The sequence below is a fragment of the Schistocerca piceifrons genome, chromosome 4, assembly GCF_021461385.2.
Source record: "Schistocerca piceifrons isolate TAMUIC-IGC-003096 chromosome 4, iqSchPice1.1, whole genome shotgun sequence".
In the NCBI taxonomy this organism is placed as follows: Eukaryota; Metazoa; Arthropoda; class Insecta; order Orthoptera; family Acrididae; genus Schistocerca; species Schistocerca piceifrons.
In genome coordinates, this window is record NC_060141.1 from 369,129,188 (window position 1) to 369,155,947 (window position 26,760).

A 26,760-nucleotide genomic window follows, 5' to 3' on the forward strand; every position below is an offset into this window, starting at 1 on the left:
ACCAGTGTTCTGTTATGCTAACAAGAAAGTTATCAATAGCATGCAGTTCACTTTATTTTTTATGGACTGGGTATTTTGGTGGAGAACCGAGGAACACTTAGCACTTCTTACCTTGGAGCCTTCTCATTTTTCTAGTCTTCCTAGATGAGGAGGATCTACAGTTTCCTAGTCATTCATTCCACTACCCACTACTGTTTCTGCTGACTCCTCACAGATTTTTGCATAGTTTGCTCTTATTGCTGATAGTCTTATCACCTCTATTTTTTTGATGTGTTTTTTGTCCTTGTTGGATCTGGTGGTGGCTCTGTAACTATGGGTTTGGTTTTGAAATTATTTTGGTGGTTTTTTATTTCCTTGGTTACCAGGTTCACCAGATATTCTTTAACCAACCTGTTCAGGTGTAGTCCATGTTGTGTGTGGAATCTACATCCTATACTACTCACATCAACACAGTTCAAATTTTTAACATGCCTGCAGGTTTTAGCAAACTGATTATTGACACTCTGTATTTCTTTTATAACACACGATTGCCTCATAAGATCGTAGCGATGCAGAATATTCAAAATTACGACATTTGTATGTGTAGCACTCGCCATTTCATTTTTGTATACATCATTAAACATCATTAAACTTTCCAAAAGTATTTATTGTGTAGATTTTTTACCCCTGTAGATGCTATCACCTTTTTAATTTCACCAAGTGGGTCTTCTGGTTTCACTATACCACATGAATATACCTTCACTTAGTTTATTTGCAAGACTACACTCTGGCTGTCTGAAAGCACAAATAGTTTGCTATTGGATTTTACGGACTGTAAGTTGTTTTATGTCATTTCACTAAACGTTTCAATGCAATTTTGGGTCGGCAGATTTGCACTGGCCAGTTTTATGCTTGGTTTTTTATTTGTCAGCATCAATAAATTTTCTTCTCCTGTTATATTCACATTGTCATTTTCCTCTTCACCTCATTCATGAGTACTACATAGGCCTGCACGTCCACATCGCCAGTAGACAGTACTTGCAGTAAGTTTTCGTGTACAAAGCTTACGATACTTTCATGGTTTTTTCAATTTAGGACTTTTTTCCTTTCTCCTATTGTATGTCACATCACATCTGTCCATTTTTACCTAATGGTCGCACTATCGTCACCATGTTCAGTTCATTTTTTTTTTAAGCTGTAATTTCGAAATACCCATTGTTAAAGTACCGATAATAAACTGTAAACTAGTTATGTGTTCATTTATTGACATTGTGTGTTTATCTGATATCCCAGGTTTTCTTTCCATTATAGTAAAGTGCCTAAACTGGGTGAAAAAGAGGCTAATTACTATGTTACCACTTTTGATAAACTAACACCTGTAGGGTTCATGACAAGAAAAACTGTTGCTGAAAATCACCTGTGTTCAACAGGCTAACAGTTCATGCATTGTCTAAGTTAATTTATCATCATTTCCTTATATGTTCAAGTAGGCGTGTCAGAAAAAGTTAATAACAAGAAATGATGGTGCGAGGATACTGGAGTGTATATATTTCTATTCTGAAATACTCACTTAAGGGATAGTTCTTAAGAGACACAAAGAAAACACATTCACACAGTTATGAAGCTGGCTTGCCACTATATACTTTATGGCCCAGCTCGAAATATATGTCTCTGTTTTGGTGTTCTAGTAAAGATAAGTCATTTTAGATTATAAAACATATAGTTTACTACCGATTACGTGGTAAATAGGTGTATTAGTGTGCCTTTTAAGTGTACCATTAAAGATTGCATTTTTCTTTACGTAATATAGCAGAAAACGGGAAAAGATCGTACTGTCGTATTTACTGTTTACGTTTTGCTGCAGCAAATCTATAGAATTTTGTTTAGCTGTTCTTTGCTCTCTCCAGCAATTTAGCTGCAGCGTACCTCTTCATTATTTAACTAGCATTCCCGGAAAGTAGTGTAAAGCTTAAGTTGTTGTTTCGGAAACTTTGAACTGTTGTTTTTGTTTACACACAGTTGTGTATAGGCCAAATTGTTGGAACCATATTTTTGTGTTTATGGGTAATTTAACTGACTTATTCTTAATAAACTATTATGTCTATCATGAGTGAAAAGTGCTTGACTTGCTGTAGAACTGTTAGGTTGGGGCTTTGGTGTGATGGGTGCTGTAGTTTTTCCATGTGGGTGACTGTAGTGGCGTGGGAGTAGGGGAAGTAAATGAGACTCATCAGTGGTTTTGTAGGATTTGTAGTAGAGATAGGAAGATACTAGAGCAGGAGGGGAAAACTGCCGCCCATCAGGCTGAGTTAGACAAGGCAGGTTAAGGAGGGAGAAGGGTAAAGAGAGGAGGGAAGTGGCAACAGGCAACAGGAGGAACAGGCCTAGAACTTTGTCTGACAGTTTCATGGTGAATGTGGAAAAAAAATTGGACCTGTTGCTTCAGTTAGAAGCTGGTGAGCATCAAGCAGTTGCAGGTGTAGACAGGGCACTTTCAGCAGTAAATTAAAAAGTAAGAATGTAGGGAAACCAGTAAAGAAAAAGAAAGTGGTGTTGTTGTTGTTGTTGTTGTTGTTGTTGTTAGGTAATTCCCATGGCAGAGGTGTTGGCCAACTTTTGCAGGATGAACTAGGATCAGAATACCAGGTCACCAATTTTTTTTAAACCTAGTGCTGGTCTGGAGCAGGTGACCGAGGATTTAGGATCACTTTGCAAAGACACCGTGGTTATAGTGAGTGGGGCAGTTAATAGTATTGACAGAGATCATGGGTACAGTATAGAGTGTGACCTGGCAAAGGTTGAATTAGCATCGAAGCATACTAGTGTTGAGTTTGTATCTGTTCTTGGGCACCATGACCGATCTCATTTGAACTCTTCTGTCAAGAGAGTTGATTTGGAGTTGGAACGGTTGCTTATGCCAGGTTGATTCTCTCAATAGGTGGGATTATACTAGGCATGGCCTTCACCTCAACAGGAAGGGGAAGGGTAAACTGGCTGAGAAAATAACAGGTATGTTGAGGGGGGGGGGGGGGGGGAGGCACTGTCATGAATGATAAAATACCAGTGGTTACAGGGTTCAGAAAAGACCCTTTTTTAGGGTAGCGAGGACAGAAAGAAACCAAATTTTTAAGAGAGGTTAGGACTGAGACAAACCTTCAGTTTGAGAAAAACCAAAAAACATAATTCTAGCTTATTACATCAGCATAAACAGCCATTGGTTAAGAATTTTCAACTGTCAGCAGATATTTTAACTCTACTCAATTTTAACTCAGTCAATGTGAAATGTCAGCTATCTTTATTGCATCAAAATATTCGAGGACTGAGAAATAAAATTAATGAATTAACTATCTGCATAAATGAATTAGAGTCTTCAAACCCAGCTGACATAATCTGCCTCTCTGAACATCATGTGACCACTGGTATACAGGGTTTAGGTTAGCATCTCACTTTTGTAGACCAGAAATGGAGAAAAGAGGAGTTGCCACATTCACCAGGAACTGTCATAAATTTAAGAACATAGACATTCATAAATTTTGCCTAGAACAGCATATGGAAGCATGTGCAACAGAAGTAGAATTTCACAAAAAATCCTTCATAATATTAAGTACCTGCAGGTAACTTTAATCTGTTCATAAACCACCTTGAAACTGTACTGGCCCATTTAACAACCAAAAACAAAGAAATAGTGGATGCTGGTGATTTCAATGTAGATTTCCTTAAAGACTATCCCAATAAGAACTTCTCTGAGTTAGTAACACTATCATTCAACTTAATTCCTCCTGTAAAGTTCCCCACTAGGGCAGCCAATTGTTCACAAACAGCCATTGATAATATCTTTATAGAAAAGTCCAATGAACAAATTTATATTACAAAACCAATAGTCAATGGCCTCTCAGATCATGACATGCAGTTCCTTCTGCTAAATGTTAATACTGAACAGGATATAAAATCTATTAAATCTGAGCTCAAGAGGGTAATCAATAAGTCAAAAATTGATTATTTTAGGACACTCCTCAGAGACATTCACTGGACTGATGTTTACAGTGCTCATGGCATGAACGAAAAATGTAACACTTTTGCTAATAAAGTGCTTACCTTATTCGAACACTATTTTCCCCAAAAACTTACCAAGGTTAGAGAAAAGTCTACAAAGAAGCCATGGATTACTCAAGGAATAGAGATATCTTGTAAAACAAAAAGAAAACTGTATCTGTCAATCTGAAACAATTCTGATGTTGATGCTATAGCACATTACAAGAAATACTGCAAAATATTAAAGACTGTAATATGGACATCAAAGCAAATATAATACAAGGAAAATATAGTCATATCAGATAACAAAATAAAGACAATATGGGAGGAGACTGGTAGAACCAGACATGAAGAGGGACAAATAACATTAAGAGTAAATGACACATTGGCGACAGATGTGTATAGTGTTGCAGAACTTTTTAACAAACATTTTATAACTGTTGCTGAAAAGATGGAGTTGTCAGGTTCTGTAGATGTTGCTATGGAATGCCTCAGACCAGATATTTCAAGTAACTTCCATAATATGAATTTGACCCTCACTACCCCAGCAGAAATAATGTCCATCATAAAATCTTTAAAATCAAAAATATCTAGTGGGTATGATGAAATAACAACAAAGCTAATTAAAGAATGTGATTCTGAGTTAAGTAACATATTAAGCTATCTGTGTAACCAGTCGTTTATCTATGGAATATTTCCTGAATGGTTAAAATATGCTGAAGTTAAGCCACTGTTTAAGAAGAGAGATAAAGAAATAGCAACAAATTTCCGTCCAATTTCACTTTTGCCAGCATTCTCAAAAATTTTAGAAAAAGTAATGTACAATTGGCTTTATAACCATCTTATCTCAAATAAGTCAAAGTCACAGTTCGGATTTCTAAATGGTTCTGATATTGAGAAGGCTATCTACACGTGCTTAATTCATTAGATAAAAAATTGCAGGCAACTGGTATATTTTGTGACCTGTCAAAGGCATTTGACTGTGTAAATTACAATATCCTTTTAAGTAAATTAGAATATTATAGTGTAACAGGAAATGCTGCAAAATGTTTCAAATCTTATATCTCTGGCAGGAAGCAAATAATAATAATAATAATAATAATAATAATAATAATAATAATAATAATAAAGATTTTATTGTCTTTAGGCCATTACAGCAATTGACAACGTCAAATGAAGTTTTAATTTATAATACAGTGAGATAAGGTATTGCCTACTGAAATATTTTAGCTTATATTACAATAAATGTACAGTGGGTCATCTGTTGGATTACTGCATTTTACAGTTGAAGAATTCATTGACATCATAGAGCGGGTGGACAATAAACCATTCATGCAGTCTTTCTTTGAGTGTATGATCAGGAAGATCCTGTATAGCATGTGGCAGCTTATTACAATAGTTTGTGCCCTGTGACTTCATATCTATTTATTGATTTTGATAATCTGTGGTAAGGCGTGTATATGTGTTTGATGCTTCTTGTGTTGTAATAATGTACATTTTCTCTACGTTTCACATCTCGTAGGTTCTTCTTTGTAAAAATTAAGACATTGTATACAGGGTGTTACAAAAAGTACAGCCAAACTTTCAGGAAACATTCCTCACACACAAAGAAAGAAAATATGTTATGTGGACATGTGTCCGGAAAGGCTTAATTTCCATGTTAGAGCTCATTTTAGTTTCGTCAGTATGTACTGTACTTCCTCGATTCACTGCCAGTTGGCCCAATTGAAGGAAGGTAATGTTGACTTCGGTGCTTGTGTTGACATGTGACTCATTGCTCTGCAGTAGTAGCATCAGGCACATCAGTACGTAGCATCAACAGGCTAGTGTTCATCACGAACGTGGTTTTGCAGTCAGTGCAATGTTTACAAATGCGGAGTTGGCAGATGTCCATTTGATGTATGGATTAGCACGGGGCAATAGCCGTGGCGCGGTACGTTTGTATCGAGACAGATTTCCAGAACGAAGGTGTCCCGACAGGAAGATGTTCGAAGCAATTGATCGGCGTCTTGGGGAGCACGGAACATTCCAGCCTATGACTCACGACTGGGGAAGACCTAGAATGACAATGACGCCTGCAATGGACAAGGCAATTCTTCGTGCAGTTGACGATAACCCTAATGTCAGCATCAGAGAAGTTGCTGCTGTAAAAGGTAACGTTGACCACGTCACTGTATGGAGAGTGCTACGGGAGAACCAGTTGTTTCCGTACCATGTACAGCGTGTGCAGGCACTATCAGCAGCTGATTGGCCTCCACGGGTACACTTCTGCGAATGGTTCATCCAACAATGTGTCAATCCTCATTTCAGTGCAAATGTTCTCTTTACGGATGACGCTTCATTCCAACGTGATGAGATTGTAAATTTTCACAATCAACATGTGTGGGCTGACAAGAATCCGCACGCAATTGTGCAATCACGTAATCAACACAGATTTTCTGTGAACGTTTCGGCAGGCATTGTTGGTGATGTCTTGATTGGGCCCCATGTTCTTCCACCTACGCTCAATGGAGCACGTTATCATGATTTCATATGGGATACTCTACCTGTGCTGCTAGAACATGTGCCTTTATAAGTACGACAAAACATGTGGTTCATGCACAATGGAGCTCCTGCAAATTTCAGTCAAAGTGTTCGTATGCAAATTTCAGTCAAAGTGTTCGTACGCTTCTCAACAACAGATTTGGTGACCGATGGATTGGTAGAGGCGGACCAATTCCAAGGCCTCCACGCTCTCCTGACCTCAACCTTCTTGACTTTTATTTATGGGGGCATTTGAAAGCTCTTGTCTATGCAACCCCGGTACCAAATGTAGAGACTATTCGTGCTCGTATTGTGGACGGCTGTGATACAATATGCTATTCTCCAGGGCTGCATCAGCGCATCAGGGATTCCCTGCGATGGATGGTGGATGCATGTATCCTCGCTAACGGAGGACATTTTGAACATTTCCTGTAACAAAGTGTTTGAAGTCACACTGGTACGTTCTGTTGCTGTGTGTTCCCATTCCATGATTAATGTGATTTGAAGAGAAGTAATAAAATGAGCTGTACCATGGAAAGTAAGCGTTTCCAGACACATGTCCACATAACATATTTTCTTTCTTTGTGTGTAAGGAATATTTCCTGAAAGTTTGGCCATACCTTTTTGTAACACCCTGTATATAGAGGTTTATTACTGTCATAATTTTTTTGTTTAGTAAATAAGGGTTTGCTGTGAGCCTTATGTGAAGTATGTGTAATTATCCTAATGGCTTTCTTCTGCAATAGTACGATGTCGTGTATATGACTACAGTCACCCCACAAGATAATGCCATAGGATATTATACTTTGGAAAAATGGAAAATAAGATGATCTGATGTATGTTTGAGGTACACAATTTCTGAGTTGTCTTAATAAATAAATTATTCTAGATAGCTTACTACTAATATAGTTTACATGTTGGCCCCAGCACAGGTTTTAAGATCATTAAGATTGTTACTGCTATGAAGAAAAGTTGTATTATCTGCATACAATACAGTGGTGGATCTAATAAACGAGGGGAGGTCATTGATCATTATCAGAAACAGGAAGGGGCCCTGTACAGACCCCTGAGGCACACCTACTTTAACATTTTCAATGTTTGACATTTCCTTACCAACACAAACTACCTGTTTACGGTTGTCGAGATAAGCTTTTAATAGTCTGAGACTGCTTCCTTTGATGCCATAGAATTGTAGTTTCTCTAGTAGTGGTGTGCGCTCGACACAGTCGAAGGCCTTGCTTAAATTACTGAATGAGACCTGAGCAAAGCCTTTTTTCTCAAAAACAAAAAAGGATGTAACTGACTACCATGTTGATTGTATCAATGGTCGATAGATTCTTCCTAAACCCGTATTGTGTAGCATTAATTATTCCTAGATTCTCAAAGTGAGATGATAATTGTTGGTACATGATGCATTCTATTACCTTGGAGAATGCGGGTACTATTGAAATAGGCCTGTAACTAGATGGAGAGTCTTTATCTCCCTTTTTGTATACTGGGACGATCCTAGACAGTTTTAACTCATCAGGAAAATATCCCTCAAGTAAGCACTATTTTATGCAATTGGTTAAAGGGTACAGAATGCAATCACACACCTTTTTTTAGCAGGTTGCATGATATGCCATATATATCTAAGCTATCAGATGATTTCAGTTGTTTTACGACCCCTTGTACAAATCTAGGTGATGCTTCGGAGAAGGTTAGCATGCTTGTATTTAGTGACTGTCTACCCCAATTTTGGAAGAGTAACCCTGATCGACTAATGTCTGGTTTGATAATTGTGTCTCCTATTTCTTTCACTGAATTAATAAAAAACTCATTGAGTGTTTGAGGTGGGATATTAATTTTGTCTTTTTTAGTATTTGTGGCTGCACTGTTAATTACTTTCCAAACGGTTTTGCATTTATTGGTGGAATTACTTATGCTGTTGGCATTGTAGGTTTTTTTTTGGCTTGCGGGATGGCTTTTTTGTATTCATTCCTGCATTCCACATTGGCTGGTTTGGCAAGGGTGTTATTAGGAAAGAGACATGTATCAAGCTATCAGGCATCATCCAACTGGTAACTAATTACATGTGGGGTCCCACAAAGTTCCATTTTAGGGCCCTTACTTTTTCTTGCATTTATCAATGACCTTTCATCAGTAACATTACCAGATGCCAAGTTCGTTTTGTTTGCCGATGATACAAACATTGCAATAAATAGCAAATCAAGTGCAGTCTTAGAAAGATGTTGTTGTTGTTGTGGTCTTCAGTCCTGAGACTGGTTTGATGCAGCTCTCCATTCTACTCTATCCTGTGCAAGCTTTTTCATCTCCCAGTACCTACTGCAACCTACATCCTTCTGAATCTGCTTAGTGTATTCATCTCTTGGTCTCCCTCTACGATTTTTACCCTCCAATACTAAATTGGTGATCCCTTGATGCCTCAGAACATGTCCTACCAACCGATCACTTCTTCTGGTCAAGTTGTGCCACAAACTTCTCTTCTCCCCAATCCTATTCAATACTTCCTCATTAGTTATGTGATCTACCCATCTAATCTTCAGCATTCTTCTGTAGCACTACATTTCGAAAGCTTCTATTCTCTTCTTGTCCAAACTATTTATCGTCCATGTTTCACTTCCATACATGGCTACACTCCATACGAATACTTTCAGAAATGACTTCCTGACACTTAAATCAATACTGGATGTTAACAAATTTCTCTTCTTCAGAAACGCTTTCCTTGCCATTGCCAGCCTACATTTTATACCCTCTCTACTTCGACCATCATCAGTTATTTTGCTCCCCAAATAGCAAAACTCCTTTACTACTTTAAGTGCCTCATTTCCTAATCTAATTCCCTCAGCATCACCCGACTTAATTAGACTACATTCCATTATCCTTGTTTTGCTTTTGTTGATGTTCATCTTATATCCTCCTTTCAAGACACTGTCCATTCCATTCAATTGCTCTTGCAAGTCCTTTGCTGTCTCTGACAGAATTACAATGTCATCGGCGAACCTCAAAGTTTTTATTTCTTCTCCATGAATTTTAATACCTACTCCGAATTTTTCTTTTGTTTCCTTTACTGCTTGCTCAATATACTGATTGAACAACATCGGGGAGAGGCTACAACCCTGTCTTACTCCCTTCCCAACCACTGCTTCCCTTTCATGTCCCTCGACTCTTATAACTGCCATCTGGTTACTGTACAAATTGTAAATAGCCTTTCGCTCCCTGTATTTTACCCCTGCCACCTTTAGAATTTGAAAGAGAGTATTCCAGTCAACATTGTCAAAAGCTTTCTCTAAGTCTACAAATGCTAGAAACGTAGGTTTGCCTTTCCTTAATCTTTCTTCTAAGATAAGTCGTAAGGTCAGTATTGCCTCACGTGTTCCAGTGTTTCTTAGAAAAATCAGCTAATAAAATATTTGTGGACATTAATCACTGGTTCCTAGCCAATTCTTTGTCACTAAACTTTGAAAAAACACACTACATGCAGTTCAGAACTTGTCTGGGGTGTCCCACGAGTACGTGCCTAACATATGATGACAAGCAGATAGAAGAAGTGGACAGTGTTAAATTCTTGGGATTACAGCTTGATGATAAATTCAACTAGGAAAAGCACACCACAGATCTGCTGAAGCGTCTTAACAAATCTATATTTGCAATGCGAATTGTGTCAGACATAGGGGATATAAAAATGAAAAAGCTGGCAACTCAAGAACTTCCTGCAAAAGCCTGTTTAGGGAACTAGGAATAGTAACTACTGCTTCCCAATATATTTATTCTTTAATGAAATTTGTCATTAAAAATATATCACAATTTCAAACCAACAGCTCAATTCATGGAATCAGTACTAGAAATAAGAATAATCTTCACAAGGATTTAGAGTCCCTTAGTCTTGTACAAAAAGCTGTGCATTATTCAGGAACACTCATTTTCAATAACTTGCCAGCAGGCATAAAAAGCTTAACAACCAATGAAATTCAGTGTTTAAGAGAAGCCTAAAGGATTTATTGGTGGCCAACTCCTTCTACTCCATTGATGAATTTCTCTGTTTTAGCTGTGTGTGTGTGTGTGTGTGTGTGTGTGTGTGTGTGTGTTTTAAGTACAATCTAACTTCTGCACCATTTCAGTGCAGTAATGTGTTCATTGTAAATAAGTATTATAGTAGTTGTATTACATGTTTATTACCTTATAAATAAATAAATAAACTTTATTTCAAATTCAGTGCATTAGTATTTGTAAAATGATCCTTTCATATAGTGTTCATTAAAAAATGAAGATCATTCCACTTGAGACCTGTGGAATGGTATATTAGTTTATTTGTTTGAGTTGTAAATATTTGTCATGATGTATTGCTGTTTTTATGACATGTTCTACATCCTGGAGGACCTCCTCACTACGGATCAATTGGAATTAAAGTAAATCTAATCTAATCTGATGTATTTAGAGTTTATGCATTTTCCTCAAACAAAACACACACACACACACACACACACACACACACACACACACACACACCTAAAACAATTCATGCAAAGCTATCATAGAGAGCAGAATATTCCCCCATCTTTATTTACTTCAAATTCTTGACTTTTCCTAAAAAAAAGTCCGGTAGATCATAAAAACTCACCGGTGTATAAAGCTGCGGCTTTCAAGATAGCTCATACCACTAGCAATCTGGGTGGCCATATACATCAAAACAACAGCTGTTATATGCTCCTTACTTCCAGTGCGCAGATAGTCCAGTAAATTACCCTTGCTCATGAACTCTGTTATTATATAAAAAGGAGGTTCACGGGTACAAACACCTGTCAAAAACAAACAAGAATATTTTTAAATATCATCATGGTATGAGAAAGAACTAAAGTTACAAAATAACAGCGTCAATAAAAAATACAAGAAATGAATGGAGATAACTTGAAGGAGACCAATATGACAACTTAAAACCGGGGAGGAAAGACAACTTAGCCATTGTCACTCTCAGCTACTTAAAACTATTGTTTTGCCTGAGTCTAATAATTATAAATTCTTTTGCAGCTCTGCAGCAAAAAAAAGGTGAACGGGAACTGTTATTTTTATCACTGTCAATTTGGTACTGACTGATGCCTGTCAATTTTCAACATCAAACGAATGAACCAATGATAGATTCCTTTACCACTTTGCTTAGATTACGCACCATATATGAACAATGGAAAGTCCAGGATGGAATAACAGTAATGTGGAAAGGATAAACTGCTAGTGACCGCATAGAGAAGGCATTGAGTCACAGAGACACAATGAAAAAGAAGAAAAAGAATGCTAAAAATATTTCAGGTTGTCAACGAAGTCCTCCTCCAGTAGTAGAGGGGCGGGGGGGGGGGGGGGAAAAAAAAGCCCAAAGCCCCCCCGCTCCCCCCGAGAAAAAGAAGCCCACCAAGAAAGAAAAAGAGACCTCCCACCACACACACACACACACACACACACACACACACACACACACACACACACACACACACACACACACACAATCACTGCAATCTCTGGCACTAAGGCCAAACTGAGTCTGAGATGAACAGCAATCTGGGGTGTGGGTAGTTGGGGAAAGAAAAAGTGTGGCATGGGGACAGGGAGGTGTTGCATGGTAAGGGTGGGGAAATATGCTAGTGTTGCTTGTGGGAGGGTGCAGGGACATAGGGGGAGGGAGTGGGGACAAGATAAGGCTCCTACATGCGGCATTGGGAGGTTATACAGGAGGGGGGAGAAGGAAAGAGGAGGTAAGTATAGCAAGGGAAGTGTTATGTAGGTGCATCTGTGGGATAGAGGTATGTGAGATATTGGAATAGGAGCAGGGTTGGGGACAGGTTGGTAGAGGACAGAGACTAGCAAAGATTGAAGCCAGAGATGTTACTGGAACAATGTATCAGGTAGAGTTTCCACCTGCACAGTTCAGAAAAGCTGGTATTCCAGAATGAAATTTTCACTCTTCAGCAGAGTGTGCACTGATGTGAAACTTCCTGACTGATTAAAACTGTGTCTTGGACTGAGACCCTAAATTGGGACCTTCACCTTTCACGGGCAAATGCTCCGCAGCTCTAGAGCGCTTGCCCGCATACGGCAAATGTCTCCAGTTCAAGTCTCGGTTCAGCACACTACTTTAATCTGCCAGGAAGTTTCAAAGTTGGCACTGATGGGAAGAATCCAGGTGGGACACATTGTCAAGCAGTCATTAAAGTAAGCACATTGTAGTGGCCAGCATGTTAAGCAGCTGGACAGTCCTGCTGTCTCCTCGTTGCAGCTTGGTGCTGGTCATTAATCAAACAGAGGGCTTGTTAGTTGTCATGGCCACACAGATTGTGACACAGTGCTTGCTGCTAAGTCTGGTTGTTTTCACAGGTTGCACTGCCTTTATGGAGTAGGAGATACCTGTGACAGGAATGGATTAGGTGATAGTGGGAGAATGGGACAGATCTTGCATCTAGGTCTATTGCAGGGGTATTAGCCACAAGGCAAGGGGATGGCAACAGGAGTGCAGTAAGGATGGACAAGGATATTGCGTAGATTGCATGGGCGCCAGACACTGTGTGAGGGGTGGGGAGATAGTGGGGAGTATATTTCTCCTTTTACAGCATGATGAGAGATGCCACAGTTTTGACTACCTTCTCTTTTTCATTGCAGCTGTCTGCAATTCAATGTGGTGATTAGCAACATGGTGAGTAGCAATTTATCCTTTCCATATCATTATTACAACATATTTGATGGTTACAATCAATTTCAGTGGCCGATAGCAACAGCAACTTTTTGTATTTATATTTTTGAGTCACTTACAGAAATTGTCCATATTTTCTTACATTTCCATTCAGCACAAGTGAACAATGATAATGTACTAGCTTTGGGATTTCTATCTCTACATTTACTGACTCCAAGAACTCAGGCTTTTTTGTTTCAATTACATCTAAGATATTCCTTTCTGAATGGGTTGTCAGACTAACTGCCAATAATAATTTCTGGAAAAGATATTTAATGGAATGTCGTAATAGCTTCTACCTGAAGAGTTATTCCAAATGTCTGCATCTCCCTGTCTACATCTGACAAATTTTCATTTTTGTTTAAGCATACTCAGAGAACTAACATTCAGGACAATTATCTCAGGATTTTGACTCTAATCTTCTTATGACTTCTGCATTTTTATAGCAATAACGACACTGATACACTTGGCTTGCTAGTATATATTCATCTAGAATTTCAATTTTGCTGACACAAATTTATATTTTCACCTATCTTTCTGTGCCAAGCATTATTAAGATCACCACAGCATGCAAGTAACACAGGAATCTTATTCAAATTTTCCCCTTATCACACACTCCTTATTCGTCAATCTTTCCTCTTCAAAATATATTATGTGACATGTTTGTTCATTTAAGCTTAATATGATCTGATGGGAAAATTTCATTTCCTCACCTATTTTGAAAACTGCAGTATATTAATTTGAGGAGCAGGAATAAGCAATATTTAGCATGAACTCAAGTGCTTAAAAACTATGAACCATTACTTTCTTATGCACTTCATACCTATTTACTTATTATACATAAAATTTGATGGGATCCAAAAGTCTGAAATTCATGAGCACTGAATTTCTCAAATTGAGAGAGTAATAAACCAATAGTGAACACAATACTGGATGTAATAAGCTTCTGTCTTTTATTAAGTGTTCCATAGATATGCTTGTGTTATCTCCACATAATGGTGTTTTCAGTAGTCTGTAACATTTAATGACAATCCCCCTGCCTGAAGAAGATTGCCAGTTATAATTGTGTTTTATGTGTGTGTTCTGCCGCTGCTTTGCAAGTAATTTTTTATCTACTGAATTAAATTATTTCATCAATGATTGATTGTTTTTGTTGTTACACTGAATAATGTGCTCAAGGAACTACAGTGAATGAGATCTTTGACCAACAGGATTTCTCCTCCTCCACGAGAAAACTACTGAATGACAAAAGGTATACACTGGCAAAATGGGTTAGCACTTACTTTCTTTTCTTTCTGCCTTCCCTTCATTCTCTCTTCCTCTTGCTCTTTCTGTATTGAAGTACTCAGCAAGGGAAACAAAATGACTGAAATTCTTATGTTCCTAAGGTCTCTAACACAATTCATCATAAAATATTTAATAACACCATAAATAAGCAATGTGCAAGATGATGATATCACAACTGGAAAATGGAGTAAAAACAATCTTGACATCACGTTTCAGTAAAAAAAGAAAAACGTGTATCAAGTGTGAAACAAACAAAACTCTGTTTAAATATGGTAAGATAATAGTAACTGATAAATTACTACTAACTATTGGCAGAGAAAATCAGCCTAGTGCTCACTTCTGTACGGTGTTAGGCTGTGATGAAGGAGTCTGTTAGGCATAAACGTGTATCTGTGAATCACCTAGAAATTGAGAAATTCTATGTCTGGTCTCCAGCTGCTTGCACACATTACTCAATGTTTTTCTGGCAGTTAATGTTTCTCTTCTAGCTGTGCTTTGTGCACCACTTCACATAAAATCATGTCTATTAATGCACCAGTATTCAAATTCCCCTTGAGATTGATTACTGCTCTGCTTTTCTTATTTATGTACCATACCCTGTCAGTTAAAAGTTTTGAGATTGGGGTAGTAAAAAACAGATAAAAGTTAACATGGTGGTTTTAACGCTGCAAGTGTTCTAAGTAGTCCCCCCATCCACACTTCAGTACAGTGCACAGGTTTTTCAATTGACCATGTCAAACTGTCAGGAAAGTCCTTCTTTGGAATGCTGTTCAACTCACGAGTCGCAATGGCTCTAATGTCTATTACATTGTTAGAGCTTTTAGCCATGATGTGAATTTCTGCATTTTTTTGTCTTTCTGTGGTTAGATCATATTGGTAACACAAAGTCTCGTCACCTGTGACCATTTTTTCACAGAAAAAAATTGTCTGCGATTTTCATTTCAATCAAGTTACAGCATACATACACGTTTGTAATTTTTGTTTGTGAGTCAAGGTATGTAGGACAAACTTTCCATACTCTCTTCTCTTCTTCAAACTGTTCTGGAGAATGCCCTGAACATCTGATTTAGGGATGTTGCTCAACTGCACAACAATGTTGACAGACTGTGGTTGAACATCCACTACTTAACACTGCCTGCTCACAAATGACTAGTTGAATGCACATTGTGTTGTTTACAGTTGTTAGTTCAAGCTGTCACCATAGTTACGATGCTGATGTTACGTACACACCACGAATAAAACAAATCTCACAACTGTTTAGATGAACTGTATATACACCTTTGTAATTGCTACTTGTTCTCCATCACATTCTATCTTATATTATTAAAGCCATGTGGACTCAATAAACAAAAATGATTAAATAATTTACCACTTATTTTATTATAGCTCACTGGCACCTCTATCAAGTTTTCAAACAGATACGAGACGGCTTCTACTAACGTTACTGTATGTCCCCCAAGAAAGGAATCAGTATTATGATGTGTCAATATGAAACAAATCCATTATAAGAAATAAATTATCAACTAAAAACAAACCTAGACTTGATATGTGATCATTTCCTTCATTTAAAAGTACGGTTTGTGCACAAACACTTGTTCTCTGTACCATTCACCAACAGCTGTACAGTAGTGAAATGACTGATGAAATTAACGGATTCAAAAACTCCTTCATCAATAATGCACAAAGGTTTTAGCATATCATCGAAATTCATTTACCCTGGCTTAGGAAATCTGAATGCATGAGGGTGTGCTGAAAAAAAGTAATACCTCTGCTTTTTTTGTGTGAAAACTCTTGAAGCTTTTTAAGTAAGATAAACTTTATTAACATCTTGCATCTTTATCTTCATGTTTACATATTTATTTCTCAACATGAGTCACATTGGCAACAAGAACATTTCTCCAAACGAGCAACCACTTTGTTGATACCGTCACTGTAGAATGTCCAATTTTGTTGACAGCGGCAAATTTCACTTCTGCATGCACAGCCTCATCAACAGCAAAGCCATGTGCTCTGGGGTGGTGGTCAAGTTTAGGAAACAGATGAAAATCAGATGGGGCCAAGTCACGACTGTATGGAGGATGATCGACGACAGTGATCCAAGGTGTTGAATTGTTGCAGATGTTGCAATGCTCTGGTCTGATCTGTTATTGTCATGCTGAACGAGAAGGCACTCCATGTGTGGACAAACTCTTTGATTTTGAAACTTGATTACAGCATGGTCCTTCTCATGCACCAACATAGTTGCATTACACACCACTTCGTTACATGCTGCAGTTCAGAGCCCTTTAGCAATAGAGGATTGCAACATGCGTCAGTTAAGTGGGAAATATGACCGACTAATATGCACAGCGTGTGATGTCTCAACTAATAACGAGAACAGAATAATAAATTTGGAGCACTACTTTTCAACATGTCCTCATATAATTAATTGTCAGTAGTAACAAGATCTGAGTTGAAATATTTAAAACAGGTCTTGAGAACTTTACATTTGATGGGAATGAAATGCACTATTTTATGCAGAATGCACTATTTTACGAAGAATTTGAGTCACTGGTTTTGTGTAGTACAAGGTGAGCCAATATAAAATCTTGTGTTTCCCTGAAATAGCAAATAGGATAAATTGTAATATTGAAGGGAATGACAACAAGAAGCAAGCATTTAATATTAAATATACACAAATAAATTTCATAAATCTGATAATCCCTAAGAAACTCACCTAATAATTGAACCAAATTAGGATGTTTCATCTCTTTCATGATGGCAGCCTCTTCTAGGAAGTCTTTTAATGCCATGGTGTCTTCCTGTAATACAGGGAAGTGAAGCAACCACAATTTGGTAAAGAGTTATTCAGTTAAACAACAACACCTCATTCTGGTTTCCACCATAAAACACATTGCACAAGAAAATTTAAAAAACTCCAACAAAAAATTACAATGAATATTTTATTCAGATATATTACAGTATATTCTGTCAAAGAACACAGCTGCAACAGAAGATCCCACAGGGTAATTTCCAGGTGAACACAGTTGCAGTCCCATTCTGATAGTCTTGTAATAATTATCACTCAAAGACTGTTTACAATTAGAATACAGTAACAACTTAATTAAACTAAAATTGAGGAGTCATGTAACTGACTACCGTGCTCACTGGCCACATCACCCCCTGCCCACCTTCCCCACCTTCTCTACCCCATCAAAATTTTAATGGCTCAAGCTGTCTAAAGAAACACATTAAAATAGCTCAAGAATTGTAGCATACAAAAAAGAGAAAAAGCAGAAATACTAAACATGTATGGTGCCATTCAAATATAAATACTAGACAGATGTTCTGAAATCCAATTTTGAAACATTCACTTTAAATCTGTGAAGCAAACAAGGAAATTTTATTCTGTAACTAGTGACATAAATACACACACAAAATCAAACATGAAACATTATACTAGGTTACAGAGCTGACAAGTATCATGCAATTTTGCTCAGTCCCAAGCAGATTTATCACCACAACATTTAAAAATTGACACTGGATATCAGTAAGAGTTTTTTCTCATGATATTACTTATTAACAAATGTCAGTTTCATCAAATAATAATCACTCACACTGACAGGTTATTTACCAAATAGACTAACAGTACTACTAATGTTGTTCTATATTTCTGCATTTATGGCTAATGACTGAATTTTATTACTGTGTTATAAGCTACCGTAAAAAATTTCGCTGCGGTACACTTAATCGTTATGAAAATGTTTTGCGACTTAGTGTGTGGTAGATGCAACCCAAACTATCTTATATAGATAAAGCATTCTGCAAAATGAAATATCATAGTCCAAATCATTAATTCCGTAACATTTTATTTCCTTTTTGTTGAGGCAGGTTCTGTAATCTAGATAAATATAAATCAGGGTGACTACACATTTTCAACAAAGAAATACACCTGACCCGAAGGCCAGCATTTACTGTTACACTAATTTGGTTGATTTGTATACTGTTACCTGACCTCTCTTTGAGGGCTACTGATAAAAACCATACTGCTTAAAACTTTCAGATCACAGACTTTGTTAAAACATCTTAGTGCAGTCTTTATATGGTGATTTTAACAGCCTACACATGCAAAACACATATACCTATATTATGGTATGGTGGCTTTTATAATGGCACTTCTTTAAATTTATTTACTTCGTTGTTTATTTTGGAGAGGGGAGGAGGCGGTGTGGGGAGAGGGGGACAGAGGCTACTTTTCCAGTGGCATGAAAATGAAGATGTCATCAACGCTCTAAACCTAGTTCAAGAGGTACCACACACACATAGGACTAAGGAAATTGTATACAAAAAATGATTATCAGGAGCAGTATGTGCTTCTAAGTTGTATCGGATTATCGCCGAAAAGTTTGCAGGCCTTAAAAGAAAGACACTTTATCCAAGGATAAAGACTTCTAAAACATTATTTGATTTTCACTTCATACAAGATGTGACTGAAAAGTAACAGAATTTTTTTTTAAATTTTGTGTGCTTTATATATCCAATTCTCATTTTTTTATGTTGGTACACATGTCCCTAAAAAAATAAAATAAAAAAATAAAAAAAATTGAGAATTGGATATATAAAGCCCACAAAATTAGAAAAAAATCCTGTTACTTTTCAATCACATCATGTATGATGTGAAAATCAAATGTTGGTACACATGCTCCTTTCAGAAGGATGTAGGTTGCAGTAGGTACTGGGAGATGAAGTTTGCACAGGGTAGAGTAGCATGGAGAGCTGCATCAATCCAGTCTCAGGACTGAAGACAACGACAACAACAACAACAACAACAACAACAACAACAACACATGTTCCTAATGCATGTTTACATTTTCAGCTGTTTTGAGTATTTAGTTTGACAGCTGAAAAGGTTGTATGTGTTTTCAAGAGCTTGGCTTGAAAAATGGAGTAAAGTGCAGCACCACATTCAAAATGTTGACTGTGGATTTTGAAAAATCTACTATGATAAAGACAAGAGTTTACAATTGGTATAAATATTTCAAACAGAGTCAAGAAGACATTGAAGATGACAACTGCCATGGACACCCTAGCACAACAATGTGGAAGAAATAAAAAACTTGTTCTGGAAAACTGCTGGATCACTAACAGAAATGTTGCTGATAATGATGATGGCATATGCTTTGGCTCATGACGAGCAAATTTACACATGTGTTGGGCTTGAAATATGCAGCATGCACATTTGTTCTGAAATTGCTGAATTTTGACCGAAAACAATGTCATGTAGAAATTGCTCAGGAATTGCTGAATGAAGTTGACAATGATCCAGACCTTCCAAAGAAGGTTGTAAAAGATGACAAAACATGGGTATACAGGTATGACCTCGAAACCAAGGCCTAGTCATCCCAATGGAAACTGCTTGAGGAGTGAAGATAAAAAAATTCAACAATTCTGATCACATGTCATGGTTCTTCTCATAGTTTTCTTTGATTATAATGGGGCAGTCTGTCATGAGTTCCTGCCCTATGTCATACAATCAATAAGGAATACTACCCGAAAATTATGCACCTTTTGTGTGAAGAAACCCAAAGAAAATTACCAGGGTTGCGGCAAAAGACACAGAATTCACATCATGATAATGCTCCCCCTCACACATCAATGGTTGTTCATGAATTTTTAACGAAAAACGAAACCATTATATTGCCTCAACCACCGTATTATCCAGACATGGCTCCCTGCGACTTTTTTATATTCCTGAGGATGAAGAGAACTGTGATAGGACGTCATTTTGCCCCCACTGAAGAGAGAAAAACAGAATCGCTGAAGGAGTCAAACATTATAACGAAAACTGAGTTCCAGAAGCCCTTCCAATATAAGGAAAAGTATTGACACAAGTATATTATATCTGAGGGGGATTACTCTGAATGGGACAAAGTGAATTTTGATGAATAAATAAAACTTCTTGAAGACAAAAAATCCAATACTTTCTGATCACACCTCATATTTGCCTCACAATCATTGTATGAAGATATGTTATACTTTGCTTTCTTGAAGTTAATTCAGCAAATTCTAGAAGTAGGTTGAAAGTAATTGATTGAACAGCTACTTCAGTGTAATAATTTATGATACACACAGTAAATGAGATATTTATATGATTTTCACTTTGTTTTCCAAATGTGGAGGTTTCCCTTTTACTGCAAAACCCAAATTGCATTGACCCCCCTTTTTTTTTTTGGAACCAAACTAGGAGATTGCACAAAGAAAAGAAAACAAACTTCAACTATAACAGCCACCATGCCATACAGCAGTAAACAATAAGCCAAAACTGCAACCACTATAAATGAGAAAAAAATGAATCTGCAAAAAAGATGGTGGTCAAAGCTTGTGCCCATCTCGATTCACACACTTACTATAAAAATATTTTTCTGTCACAAAGCATGAGTTTTAGTTTTTAATAAGGCCTATATAGGAGTTGGTGGATTTTGCAAGTGCACCCTAACATATTGCCCTACATACAGATTGGGATGTCTGCCAGAACCGAGAACCAGTGAAACAAGCATTCGGGTAACAATAACAACCAAAAGAAAATCATGACAGATTATTTGTATTGGCATGTCTCTCATATTATGTGCTAATTGCTCTGCTACAAGACAAACATTGTTACAGGACTTTAATGCTGATCTTCCCATTTCCAAATGAAAACTCTGAAGCAGAGTTGCACAGAACCCCCTATTCCAAAAGCAGACAATTTACAAATAGACAGCAACAGCAGACCATCGAGAACTGGAAACACATTATCTGTTCATACACATCCTATTTCTGACAGTACATGGAGGACTGAGTGTAGCAATTATAACAGTTCCCAGAATATATTTCTGGATGTAACACATGCAAGGCACGGACAAAGCTGTCAGTAATTCTACAATTTTCTGCGAATGTCTTAACTATGGAAAAATTTTTTCTTTAATTGAGATGTGTCTAATCTTAACACCTACACAGAGTTGCTAGACATGAGCGATTTGTCACTCAATCTTAATGGAGTCCAACTGATACTAGCCCTGTCTTCCAAATTAACAGTTCTCACAAACTCTGGGCTAAGACTGCAACTGCTTGGCATGATGGAAAAAACTGTACAGCAGATGTGGGGTCATATTAACCTCAGATTTTAATCCCATTGATAATCTCTCTGATCACCTTTAACAATACTCCAACTGTGAAGAATAGCACCCACACAAGTTGGTCAAAGACCACACCTTCTTGTGGCGTAAACGGTTGCCTCCTACACCGACACGCTTAAGAGTTCATTTCGTAATTAACTGTAGCTGTCATGTACACTCATAGAACTGGTGTTTGCTGTCAAGACGAAAAGTGACTAAATTTCTGTCAAATAAAGACAAGATTAGTGTTTGGGGCTCAGTTCAGATTTGTGATGGATGAAAAAGGCAACATGCCATGTTCCTCCTGAAGGAACTATCCTGGTATTCATTCCACTCAATTCAGGAAAACCACGCGAAAATCAAATTGATGCCTGGACTCTGAACTGAAAACTGAATCCTGGTCCCCCACAAATGATAATCCTGTGTCAAACTTGGCACCAACTCTCATGGTTCACTAAGTGAGCTTATGTATCTCCAGCAAATGACAAAATTAGAAAAGTGTAGCAGTGGGTATTGTTAACTTTTCTCTAAAAATAAATCCACTTGACATTCACAATAGTTGTCTTTAGTGTTAAACTGAGTATAATGGGTGTTACTGTAATACATAAATAAGGAATGTGTATTTAAAGTGTAAATACACAATTACTATTATACTGTATCAGAAGCTACATTACATCTCCAATTTCCACTTTTTCTTAAGTAGTAGCTTGAATCAAACAGAAAAGCTGCTGTTGAAAAAATGTATGAAAAGCAAGGCCAACACTTTTACAATGTTGCAACTCACCACAGCAATACTGAAAACTTCAAAGCTATATAATACCTTCCCAGAAGGAGTAATACATTTTAAAGATCTGAAGTACCATAAGAAACACTGATGGACAGCTACTGTATTTGAATAGGAGGTAAGGACTGATCTGCATAGTTACTTATGCCTGGGGGTGCATCATTCTGAAAGAGCTTTTTCATTGTAAGTGTATTAATTTTCTTCCTGTAGCAGCAGCAATAAATTCTTCATAAGAAGAGAATTGTTGGGAATTTATTGCTGACTCAATAGTCCAACAACTCAAAAACTACAACAGGTATTATTTTTACAGAATTCATGAATTAAAAAACATATGTACGATTAGTAACTCCACTGAGAAAAGGTACCAAAAACTACATAAACATGGACAAGGACCACTGCACAAATACTCAACTGCAATCATGACAGAGTATGGATTACAGCACAAATAGGTACTAGTACTAACAAGTAAAAGGATCTATTTTCCCTGAAATATACACATCCCCTCTAGATCATAAAAAGTGTGCATGGGCCCCTAAATGAGCCACTTGTGAGATAATGGAAAATCCAGGATGGAATGTAACAATATCATGAGAAGCCTCTTCCCTGTTCCCATTCCAGCACTACACAGCTGTCATTCCACCACCACACCTAGTCTCTTTATTTCTCTCCTTTTCCACTACTCCCCCCACCCCCACCCCCACCCCCACATCCCCACCTCTCCCCTGTCCTCCGTCTAACCTGCAGCACTTCACTGTCCACCACCCCCAACCATACTATCCCTCCCATTCCCCACCCCAGCCTCCTCCTTACCTCCACCCCCCACTCCCATCATACACTGGTGCTGCTGCTCGCATACACTGTCTGAGACTGCAGTCATGTTTGTGAGTTCCATTTGCAATAAACATGAAGTGCTTCACAAGTAGGCGAGGGGGATTATTTACTGCATTTATACTTTTTTCAAATGTGAATGTGAATTTGAAAGTGGGACTCATACAGTTGACATCTGAAAATACAATAATGAACTACAGAAGCTTATGGTGTCGGCAAAAGAACTGTAAACAGAATTGTAAACGAAAGAAATAGAAATGTAAATGAAAGCGTCAGAGATGTAGGAACCTTAGGACACACTGGTTTTGTGTTGCCTGGCAAGCACCATAATCACAACAAACCTCTAACACAGGTATATCACAAAAACTCGTTACAATTATGTATGAGAAAATTGGCTTCACAGGTAGTGGTCCATCAATATAAAGAATTTTGGAAGACATTGTTTTCAAATTTGTTAAGAAGAGAGTTTTTAGTTGCAAGAAGTGGCATAGGTGCAACACTAACTACATCCCTCTAAAAGAGATCAAAAGAAGGAGGCAGTTCAACAGTGTATTATCTTGATGATATGTGGGTGAATCACAATCATTCCAGGGAGACCTGCTGGAAAATGAGTGAGGGTACTGGCAGTTTTAAAGCTCTCATAAGAGTAGGCTCTCGGGCGATTATTCTGCATGCTGACTCTTCTTCTAGTTTTGTTCCTGAGAGTGAACTTTTATTCAGCTATAAGAAAAACACCAGTGACTGCTATTCAGAAACGAATGCTGCCAGTTCTGTGAAGTGGTTAACTGAACTATTCTTGCCATATCTTTGTCCAAAGTCTATCACTGTCATGTACCAGGCTAGTTGCTATACAACTGTTACCAATAAAACAGCAAGTAAAAAACACCAAGAGAACGGATATTTTGCCCTGGGTTAAATATAAAAATATTTCACACAGCGTACACCAGACTCATGCTGAACTCCAGCAGTGCATTAATTTATGTCAGGCACGCAACAGAAGGTACAGATGTGATTTCCTTGCACATCAATATGGTCTCACAGTTTTGCATTTCCCCACATGTTACCACCACTGTAGTACCATAGAATTAATTTGGGCAAAGGTTAAAAGCTATGTGGGGAAAAAAAAGAAATAAATAAATTCCCCTTCAGTGTGGCCACAATCTGTGTGGCATGCTGAAAAGCTTCCAGAAGAATACTTTGATAGCAAGATGAAGATGGACATAAGCCTTTACCTATCATCGTAATTTAAAATCAGATGTTTCAGACAAAGAGTCATATAGCAGTGACTATGGTATTACGATGTAGGCTTCGAAACAAAGAAAAGTAATAATATTTCTTAGTTTTGGAGACGCACTATTTAAAAATGTGTTTGTCAACATATCAGCGGTGTACATAGTATATGAGAACTTCCTAGTCTTTACTGATTAGGAATTTGTGTCCTAGGAAGTACACAGGCTATAATACTCAACATACCATCCAAGGAGAAGTAAAGCTTTTCCCAGTGCACTGTATGCTCTTATAACTCGCAAGAAGATGGCTGAATAAATTTGTCAAAAACTCCAGTATTTCCAGACATAAACCCCATCATTTTCAAGGCAAGAACTGGAAATGCCTTAAAATGACAGGGATGGTTACCTGTCAAGATATCGATGGTTTTCGATGTTATCAGTCAGCACTCCCTCAGATTATCTGCACACAATGGTTAATTGTTTGCTTGTTCAATGCATTATAAATGCTGTCTCCCACAGTAATGCTGAACAAGTTAGTTTGCACTTATAACACCCATTGACAGGGAAAAACATGACAACATATTGACCATTTTTACAACAGCTTTTTAGATTACTCTTTTCTACCATTAACGCTCTTTTTAAATGCAGTGTTTACACTTAACTAGATTCAGACACCCACACACATGCCTTATGCACATATTTAAAAATTCCATGGAGTAGAAGCAGTTGTCAAACAAATATAATTATTCTGGTTTCTGCTTGAAGTTTATTTTGTAGTGTATTATATTTTTACTTATAATACTGTCCAAGTCACAATAAATGACAATTATTGCAAGCAGATTCAATGACCTTGTCAATAGACAGTTGTACTTTTGAGAAAAGTTGTACTCGATGTCTTCACAAAGCTGCGTAGAAGTGGACGCAATGTCATCAAGACATGAAGTAAGATTTGTCTGAAGATGGTTGATTGAAATCAGTTTTAAAATTTATTATTCCCCTCACAGATTTGAATGTATAATACAATGTATCATATGCAATAGAACCTGATTGTTGTCCACTGCAACACAGTTCAGCAACATGGAATTTATTTGCTCACTCTGTGCTGTGCTGCCACGCATGAACAGATCTCATCTGCTCCAAGCTTCTCATCCACTCTGCATGTATGCACAGAAGTGTCATCCTGTGTCACACAGGGTACAGTATAGTGTAATGTTCTGGCTAAGGGGACAGCACTCTTGTGAAGTTGTTCTGCATTTTTAATGTACTTGTAAAACCTAATTAACTAATGAAAATATGTTGGGAAATCATGTAAAGATATTATTTGAGGGTGCCACACACTTTCCTAAGAAAGTTCTTCCAGGATAACATCATTGCAATCAATAATCAGTACTATAAGTGTTTGTATAAGTTTCTTTTTCAGGTCATGAGGGAATAGCTTTTAACAATTTGTAGGGCACAGAGCAAAGCTGATGGCTTCTTGGACACTGTAGTTTCATGCTTAGTCCAATTTAGACTTTAACCCTATATCCTGCAGCCATTTTAGTGCAAATGGGCCAGTATTTAGATTCTTTATAACTGCCTTGAGGTTTGTTGGTTTTTTCACTTGGATACAATTGTAGATCGACAGCGTACTTGTGGTATTTGCAGTACAACAGAACTGATGAACATCATTTATGCACAATGAAAAAGAGTACAGGACCTAATATCGAATCCTGAGAGACCCCTGAGACTACCTGCCTCCACTGTGACTTTCTGGTGCTGGACACAACGAATTGCTGGCAATACATCAGGTATGAGTGAAACCACTGAACTGCACTTGCCGAGAAATTTAGGCAGCTGAATTTGGCAAACAAAATGTCAAAAGACAACATTGTCAAATGCTTTGCTGGAGCCTAAGAAGCATATGATAGTTGCCTCTTGTGCATCCCTGGCAGGTTTCAGATCATATGTTACCTTTATTAAGGCAGATGATGTGCTGCGATGTTTATAGAAACCTCATCGGTGTTCGTCTAGTAGGTTGTTTGTGGTTAGGTAGTTTGTTAGGTTGTCATGGACTACATATCGTAAGGCCCTGAACAGTGCAGGAAGAATGCAAATATGTTAGTAACCAGAGAGCACTGTGACATCCTTTCTAGGCAGTAGCTTAACTGGTCCCCATTTTCAGGCCTCAGAGTAAACACCTGTGGTTAAGGAGTGGTTGTAGGTATCTATTACAGTGGGCAGCTGTGGGTCAACAATAAGCTGCATCAT

At 37.6% G+C, this 26,760-nt stretch overlaps 1 protein-coding gene across 1 annotated transcript in view; it reads right to left on the minus strand.

The window, feature by feature from the left end:
* Positions 1-26,760, minus strand: part of LOC124795847 (tyrosine-protein kinase Abl) — a 448,464-nt gene that overhangs the window by 104,718 nt on the left and 316,986 nt on the right. Inside the window, exons 6-7 of the mRNA XM_047259929.1 lie at positions 17,253-17,337; positions 11,156-11,333 (exon numbers count right to left, since the gene is read on the minus strand). Coding sequence (XP_047115885.1) covers positions 11,156-11,333; positions 17,253-17,337 — 263 coding nt within the window. The remainder of the gene's footprint in view (positions 1-11,155; positions 11,334-17,252; positions 17,338-26,760) is intronic.